Source organism: Scatophagus argus, chromosome 5, assembly GCF_020382885.2.
Source record: "Scatophagus argus isolate fScaArg1 chromosome 5, fScaArg1.pri, whole genome shotgun sequence".
NCBI lineage: Eukaryota > Metazoa > Chordata > Actinopteri > Scatophagidae > Scatophagus > Scatophagus argus.
In genome coordinates this window covers 21,762,314-21,771,103 of record NC_058497.1, presented here as the reverse complement: position 1 = coordinate 21,771,103, position 8,790 = coordinate 21,762,314, and the positions used below count along the sequence as shown (strand labels likewise).

The window sequence follows — 8,790 nt, the reverse complement described above, 5'->3', positions numbered from 1 at the left end:
TTCTGTTCTCCCCAACTCCTAAAGCTTTAGTCTTTTAATAATTCAGTATAAAAGATTAAGATTGTTGCTCACACATAATTTCCCATTATTTGAGTGCTTTTATTATGAAAACAAGAATCCTTTGTTTCCGGTTTCACCGTCTTTGGCTGACTCCACACAGCTGAGCGTCCCTCCCGTGCAGGCGCTCAATTGAGGGCACAGTCAAGCCACTAATCCGCAAACATGGATACGTCCTGAAGATTAACTTCAAATCTGGCAACATTCGACCTCAACAACGTCTTTGCTTTGGTACACCGAGGAATGATTAAATCTTTGCTCCAGTCCTGATGGAAACGCAAATCTAATCTTCAAACTGGTCCATGACGCTTCCTTGAAGATTAACTACCTCAAACTGTTTATCTTATGCAGTGTCATAGTTAAGTAAAGTGTGTTCATGTTACCTTAACCCACTTTGCTTTTTTTCCTTGAAGAAGACTGGTTTGAGACAGGGTTTAGAAGTTCTCATGGTTGCTCAGTTGCACTGATCGGTAGCTGCTGGTGATGCTCCAAACCACATCTCCCATCAGGGCTGTGTGATGGATTTCTTGGGATTAGTGTAATCGCACTATGATTTAATTCCACAGATATTAGCAAAATTAGAGACTGATAATTGAATAATTTTTTAAGTTGCAAACCAACTAAAAGAATATCCTCAGTCTTTCTTGGGATCAAACAATTCATCATAAGGCACTATGCAAGGCTCTGCTGGAGATGGAAAAGTAAAAACTGGGTATTTATGTCAGAATATGACCACCTTGTTTTGACTGAGCCCCAATTTTAGCACATCTAGTACTTTGATGGAAAAAAAAAACATAAAATGTAATATAATATGATGCACTCACCCCACCATGTTTGTCATTTATCTGTGACAAACATGGTGGGGTGATATCTAAATATCCAGATTTTCATGTTTTCAATTAATTTATAAAGTTGTTGAGCTTCAGCTTATGAAATGCAATGGAAGGAGGGCAGAGAAGTTTTAACTGTCCCTTCATGGTTTCGGAAACTCATTACAGTCTCTGGCACCATCTAGTGGTGAATATTGACAGAGTCCAAGAACTACCATAGTCTGGAATTTTAACTGCCAGAATACTGTTGTTAAGTGATTTATTTTCTGTGGTTAATCCAAAGCAGATTTACATATTCAAACCCAATTCAATAGCTTCCTTCTGTGTCTGCATCCAGGTCGTCCCACTTTTTTTCCACACCAAGAATAGGCGTTAAAGAAACACTTGACATTTATTAATTTTGTGCAACATATTTTATCTTTGACGTTAATTTGTCTATTTTACTTATTTGAGATGTTTATTTCTGCACTGCCACACAGAGCCAATCCTAACAGCAGACATGGGCAATAAGCAGGGACACATGTACAACAAATTTAAAAATATGATGAACAGATGGTCACAAAGAAACAAACCATAAGGCTGTAATGTTCCAAACAGATGATTTCTCATAGTCTTGCTGTTTTGGGAAAAGTATGTCCATGCCAGAGCTTCATGAAAAAACATCACACAAACAACAACATTATTTATGTTCAGGCTGTTCCAGTAACCCCCCCTTTTCTAGCACAACACAAAATATACAAAGTGTATTAATAGTAAAAAAGAAAAAAAGTTGAAAATGCTAAGTAGCCTGTGCATCTAGATAATCCTTATAAAAGCAGATAACATAATTTACCTCCATCTTTCCTCAAATGTGTAGCAGTTTAAATTCACTTGTGATGATAAAAGAAAATGCTTGAATTTGTAAAGTTTAAACTGCTACCGGAACTCACTCAGGATTTTTCTTTATATGTACACACTATGACTGTTCCCGCTGAGAGACCCTGGTTGAATTCTTGATTCTTTGTATCCAATGAAAATAGGAGTGTGTGGAACTGGATAGAAACTGGGATTGCTGGTATTCCCCAGTGAATATGGCGTAGTGTTTTGGCTCATGTACAATGAGTTGCCTGGCGTATAGAGGCTTCCAACGTGGTTTGAACCCTGCATAGAGGAATGATGAGCAATGCTACCTTGATATAGCAACGACGTATTCTCAGGCAGACTCCGGTTATAAACAACATGAGGATTGATTAGTGATTCATTATTTGTCATTACTTGAGGGATGTTTTGCAGCGGTGTGGCAAGTTGTTGTCCAGCAGAGCTACCGTTCTGCAGAGAAGGCTGGAATACAGTGGATTGGAGGCTGGAAAGAGTCGAGATAGGATGATAACTCACTGGAGTTGGTCTGTTGGCTGCTGGTTTGTAGCTGAGCAAGTTGCCTCGGTGGTACACATTGAACGAGCCTTTTTGTGAAGGCATGCGGCGGCAGACGAACAACATGGCTGAGGCAAAGAGGAAGGCCCCCGTAACCCAACCGATATAGAGAGCCTCTCCCAGCTCCCTCCGCTGGGCATCAATGAGCAAAGGATTGTAAAAATCCGTAATGATGACATGACCCGTCCATGACACGGGGATGAAGACACAGATACAGGCCAGGAACTGCATACCACCTGCAACCATCAGGATAATGGTCTTAGCCCAATCATTACCCTGAAAACAGGAAACACACCGCATTCCTGCCAGAGCCACAAGGAGCCCGAGCCCCGACAAGGCCAGAGAACAGCACATCAGACCCCTGGCTGCCTGTAACTCCGGGGGCAGGAACAGCAGGGAATCGTACACCTTACACTGCATCCTGATGTTGGCCTGTCGGTAGCAGTTCATCCACAAGCCTTCCCAGCGAGTTTCCATCACAATTATGTTCTCCCCAATGAAAGCTGTCACCTTCCACATGGGCATCCCTGTAGTAGCCGCCGCCCCTATCAGTCCAATCAGACCGACACACATTGCAGCTATCTCCGAAACACCTTGAACCATTGTGCAGCGTACAGAATTGAGCTATGTCCAAATTCAGGTTTAGGTTAGCTGACGTTGACGACAACTTCTGAAGATCTCAGGATCTAAGACAGAGATGTGTCCAAGGCAGCGAGAAGCTTCTCATCTGACGCAGTTTGTAAGCTACAAGGGGTGGTTTGTTTGGGAAAGATGCTTTGCGGTCACCTGGTTGGCTCAGAGCAGTGCGGGTAAAGAGGACTTCTGCTTATTTTGTGTTTATGGTTCCTCTGGCTATAGTGGTATATCTGTGCCATCAGCTTCTCCAGCAGTAAACACCAACAAGATACACCAGAAATACTTGAAACACTTCACAGCAAGTGTTTATCACTCGCCTTGTTTTTATTCTCCGTAACAATATTTGATTAAAAAAAGTAGAATCAAACAAATATGCCATGTTGTACACAAGCTCCTGCAGATCCTTTGCTGTCCACATGGGAGCATAGATGACTTTCATGGTGATGGAGCAGAGAGGAAAATTACATCGCTGAGTACGAATGCAGTTAATGATTGTTTATTTTGATTTCACTGTGGTTTCAGCAACAGAAAAAGATAACTTAATTACATCATCAAATATATTCAGTATGAAAGAGCAAATGACTTTTGCTTTAATTTTACTGTGAGAGAGCCTTACAGTCTGCAGGTTTTCTTTTTCTGCATGAAAATGTTAAAAGTGATCTCACTAACCAGTATAGTTTACTGGACAGACACAGAAATGTTCTGTCATTGCTCAGACATGTGACTCTAGAATCAACCCGGAAATGAACCAGACAAGGTTTGGTCTAAAGCTCTTTGTATGTCCATTCAAAGTGACTTGCAAATTCAGATCACATGACAGTGCTGTCAGGTTGTCTCTCTGTCTTCTTCACAAATACGTCGTCCAGTGCAGTTTCCACACCTTTAACAATCAGTCTTAAACCTGAATCTCCTGTTTACTTAGCCATTTGTTCAGCTTCCATCGGTTTCCAAGCGCTCCGGGGGATTATACCAAACTTAAACAAAGACTCACTAATGTTTTCTGATTAAACAGACACACACAAAATGCTTTGAGTTTTAAACACACATCTCTGTAATTGTCCCACAGTCAGTCCTAAGGGTAGCAAATGTAACATGGCTGCCGTAGTTTTGCCTTTGTGGATCCTGTGTCTAATATTGGTTAAACTGGTTAAACTGGTAAAAAAAAAGACCAGTGACGTGTGAGCACTGTGTGTGTCTGGTGGTTTGGTGTCTGTGAGAGGTTGTTTTGATCCGTGTGTTCAGGCACAGTTTGAGGGTTGAAATATCTGGAGTATTGATGTGTGTGACTACATGTAGCTGAGTTATACAGTATGTGTCAAGAGAAAAGTTAGCAGTAAATACAAATACACTCGTGCTGCATTACAGGGGTTAAAGGGTAAATAATTTGTTATATACAACATCAATATGCAAAATGGATAACCTACTATACAAAAAATAAGGCTGATAGTATACATTATACAACACACATACAAGAAATGGAACTGGCTTTCACAGTAAAAATCTAATTATGATATACTTTGATATCACGATCTTCGGGAGCAGCCGTGGCCTAGAGGTTGGAGAAGCGGCTTGTGACCAGGGTCGCTGGTTCGATTTCCCCCACCGGACAGTCAAAAATTTGGGTGTGGTGGAGTCATTAATGTGATAAAAATGCTCCCCAGCTCCTCCATTAGCTGGCTAATGTGCCCTTGAGCAAGGCACTTAACCCCCCAATATGCTCCCCGGGCGCTTGATGCAGCACACTGCTCCTGTGTGTTTCACTGCATGTAATTTGCTGGGTGTTGCATGTGTGTTCAACTAAGGATGGGTTACATGCAGAAGATGAATTCTTTGTGTGTATAAAAGTGATTCTTCTTCTTCTGGAAAAAAACAAAAACAAAACTAGTGCTCTTTAACAAGACATTAAGTTCTCCTCAAATAATGTAAAAAAGAGTGATAAAAAATTGTATAGCCATTTCAGTCCTATCCATTCGCATTCACAATCAGTGTAGTTATGGAAATGTGTGTTTTTTTTATTTTGAAATAGCTGAAATGTGAAATTTGAAATGTGTCATAGATTGCACTGCCAATGTGTTAATAAGAAATTACCTTGGACACAGTGACCATGCCTGTGATCATCATTACCTCAGTCAGTTTAAGTGTTCAGAGATAAGCCACCCCGCTGCGTACAGAAGGGTATCTAGAGTGGTAGCTGTAATTGGTTGATGGATGTCTTGACAGCACTGGCTGAAGCTGGGGTTGTGGCTGGGGGAGTAGCACCAGTGGCTGAGGCTGTAAAGGCTGTGGAGGGTAGGCCATGTAGTCAGAGTTCCTTGAGTACACATACCTCTCTGAATATTTGCCTTCAGACTGAATATTGCAACAAAAAAACATACATCCTCCAGCGAACAAGAAAGCCGAGGACACCCAGCCAATGTACAGAGCCTCTCCAAGCTCCCTGCGCTGAGCATCGATCAGCAAGGGGTTGTAGAAGTCCCTTATGATGACGTGACCTGTCCAGGACACCGGTATAAGGACGCAGATGCAAGCCATTATGATCATGCTTCCTGCAGTGATGAGGACCAGTCGCTTAGCCCGATCATTGTTTTCGATACACGACGTGCACTGCAGCCCCATCAAACTGATCAACAGACCTAGACCACTCAGTGCCAGAGCGCAGCACATGAGGCCCCGCGCTGCCTGGAGGTCAGGGGACAGGGCCAGGAGAGAGTCGTACACCTTACACTGCATTCTGATGTCAGCCTGCCGAAAACAGTTCATCCAAAGACCCTCGTAGCGGGTCTCAAAAACAATGATGTTCTCCCCAATGAAGGCTGTGACTCGCCACATTGGCATCCCAGTGCTTGCTGCTGCCCCAATCAGTCCAATCAGGGTCAATAATAGACCCACCATCTCCAGTGCTGCGTTGGCCATCCTGTCCTTCTCTTATTTCTCCAAGCTCATTCATACAATAAAGTTCAGACCCGTTGTGACTATAGCAGGAAGCAGCAGATTCCCTCTATCAAGTGGCTTTGCCTCCCTGTGGAAGAGGAGGAGGAGCAGGTTGATGTACACCTGCACTGCCCCCTCCCTATGGACAGGACGCCAGAATGGGAGGGGTGCGAATTGTAACTCGTTGCTATGAAACAGAATCCCCCAGGCCTTTTTTTTTCTTTGTACACCCTCCACAGGAGCTCCTGTAAACTGTGACTTTGTTTATTCAGAAGTCTCCATTTACATTCTCAGAGCACAGAGCACACTTGACAAGGAAGTCAAGGATGTTTATTAACAAGGGCGCAAATTCTTAAGTTAACCAGTTCATTAGTAGCTATGTGCGTAAAAAGGGTAAAGACCTAGTATTGAGAAGAGTAAGGAATTAGCTGTTCTACACCATTGTGTGTGTGTGTGTGTGTGTGTGTGTGTGTGTGTGTGTATGTGTGTGTGTGTGTGAGAGAGAGTGTGTGTGTGTGTGTGTGAGTGAGAGTGTGTGTGTGTGAGAGAGAGAGAGAGAGAGAGAGAGAGAGAGAGAGAGAGAGTGAGTGTGTGAGTCTTGGGATGAGAATAATGCTTGTGTACCCATGTGTCAGTGTCAGTATTGGATTTCTGGTCTGTGTCTCAGTGTCTGTGTCAGGAACAAGCTGTCAGTTGCAGCTCTGGCTTGGTTGAAATTAAATCTCTTGGCTGGTTTGTATTGTGGGTGGATCTATGTGAACAGTCTGGCTTTACCAGTTTAGGCACATTTCCACTGACAACAAAGGAAGCAACCTAACTTACACAACAATTGGTGAAACCTGAGCAGTTTCAGTAAAAACTTTTGAATTCCAGTCAAACTTTAGCACCTTTCACCCTTGATCCATTTTAGTGATTTTAATAAAAATCCTTTAATTTAAAGGGAAAAATGAAATTCTCTTTTTCTTCTGAACTTTATCCTTTATTGCAAACCACAATTGACCTTATAGTTGGCCTATCATCTAAAAGTACAATACAATTACAACAAAACTGAAATGAACACAAATCTTTTAGAAGTATGTTTTCTGAAAAAGACCTAGCCCATAATTTGTTCTCAAAAAAGCATTTTGGCAAAGACTGTATATCAACTGTCAACTATTGAAGTATTGCAAATTAAAAATGCAAAAATATGATTGAATGACTGATATAATTTAGTGTAAATTAAGCATATGGAAACAAAGTAGTAATCAAGCACAGTTCATCGTGGTCAAAACAATCAGTTCTGTAATGAATTTTAATCGCTTCAATACTCTTTGTCCTCTGGGAAAACAATGAAAGCCTTTCCTAGTAAACGCTTTTGGTTATTAAAAAGTTGATTCTCATCTTTCAAATGTGCCAGATCTTGGCAAGTTATGTAAAAAAAAAATCCAGTCCAAAATTGTCTCTGTATTTAATTTCCCCCTCTAGTACTGACTTGGTGTATATGCCACAGATCCTGGCGGGGGTGCAGAGTAGGGAGGTTGGTAGGAATATGCTGGCTGGTACGTGTATGGTTGGTTTGTGTATGCAGGTTGGTAGATATTTCCCCCAGGGTTGTACACAATCCTCTCATCTGGGTCCTGGGTGCGGGGAGCATGACGACACAGCAGGATCACTCCAGCCGTGAAAAGCAAAGCTGAGGTCACCCAGCCAATGTAAAGAGCCTCCCCGAGCTCCCTGCGCTGGGCATCGATCAGCAGAGGGTTGTAGAAATCCCTGATGATGACATGGCCGGTCCAAGACACAGGGATTAGGGTAGTAATACAGCCCATCAGGAACAAACAGCCCCCAGCCACAAGAACAACATGCTTGGTACGAGCCCGATGGTCCACCACTTTGGTACACTTCATCCCCACAGCCGCAACAATGAGGGCGAAAGAGGTCAGGGCCACAGAGCTACACATCAAACCCCTAGCAGCCTGGAGGTCAGGGGGCAGAAACAGCAGAGAATCGTACACCTTGCACTGCATCCTGATGTTTGCTTGTCTGTAGCAGTTCATCCACAAACCTTCCCAGCGGGTCTCCATGACAATGATGTTCTCCTCAATGAAGGCTGTTACCTTCCACATCGGCAAGCCTGTCACGGCTGCCACTCCAATTAGTCCGATGAAACCAATGATGAGGGCCACTACCTCACAGCAGATGGCCTCCCGACGGTCCTTCTTCTCGAGTCTCTTTTTTTCCTCATAAACAGAGTCTTGATAATCTGCATAGGCCTTGGCCTGCTTTTCATCATAGTAAGAGCCTACGTAAGACTGAGGTGGTTTGCTGTAGCCGCTGTAAGCAGTGTAAGCCATTGTGGCTATCACACGGTGAGCCAAAGATAAAGCTTTGGCCACACTCTCACAGCTCAAGAAGCAAATCTGAGGGGAAGAGCAAGTCAAGGAACTTATACACCCACAAAAAATGCCGACGATACAATGCAACCTCACTGGTTGAGCTGCATTACAGCCAGATACACAGTGACACACCAAAGAGTGCTCTTTGTTTTGAATGCAAATACGATGGCTACTGCTAACAATCAACCATTTGGTCTTGTGATTAGAATACTTAATCAAGAACAAATTAAGTCACTGTATAAAGTTACAGTTGATTAAAGTATGTTTCTTCTGTTTTAAAGTTTAGTCTAGGGATACTTCAACACATGTTGTAACTTACACTCATTGGAATAACAAACAAAATGGCTACAAATGTACTTTAAAATATACAGACATTTAATTGTCATTACAAACTTGGAGCTAAAATTAACCAATTAAATGTGTGTCATTTCTTATCTCTAAAATGAATTGTTCAGATTTTTGATACACAATATTATGTGAGACGAGAAAAAACAGCGTCTTTATTTCATGTCCAAAAATGTGTGAAGCTATGAATCTGTAGTCTCCGT

At 42.3% G+C, this 8,790-nt stretch overlaps 3 protein-coding genes and 1 long non-coding RNA gene across 5 annotated transcripts in view; 1 reads left to right on the top strand and 3 right to left on the bottom strand.

Annotated features, from left to right (window-relative positions):
• The window catches only part of LOC124059558, a 37,545-nt gene that overhangs the window by 10,955 nt on the left and 17,800 nt on the right, over positions 1 to 8,790 (top strand). The window lies entirely within an intron of this gene.
• On the bottom strand, positions 1,265 to 3,062 carry LOC124059553 (claudin-8-like). The gene has a single exon (XM_046389656.1). It carries the CDS (start codon positions 2,901 to 2,903, stop codon positions 1,830 to 1,832), a length of 1,074 nt encoding a protein of 357 aa, XP_046245612.1. The 5' UTR covers positions 2,904 to 3,062; the 3' UTR covers positions 1,265 to 1,829.
• Positions 4,697 to 6,061, bottom strand: cldn8.1 (claudin 8.1). Its single transcript, XM_046389662.1, has one exon. The coding sequence runs from the start codon at positions 5,847 to 5,849 to the stop codon at positions 5,079 to 5,081; it is 771 nt and encodes a 256-aa protein (XP_046245618.1). The 5' UTR covers positions 5,850 to 6,061; the 3' UTR covers positions 4,697 to 5,078.
• LOC124059555 (claudin-8-like) lies at positions 6,768 to 8,280 on the bottom strand. The gene has a single exon (XM_046389660.1). It carries the CDS (start codon positions 8,198 to 8,200, stop codon positions 7,328 to 7,330), a length of 873 nt encoding a protein of 290 aa, XP_046245616.1. The 5' UTR covers positions 8,201 to 8,280; the 3' UTR covers positions 6,768 to 7,327.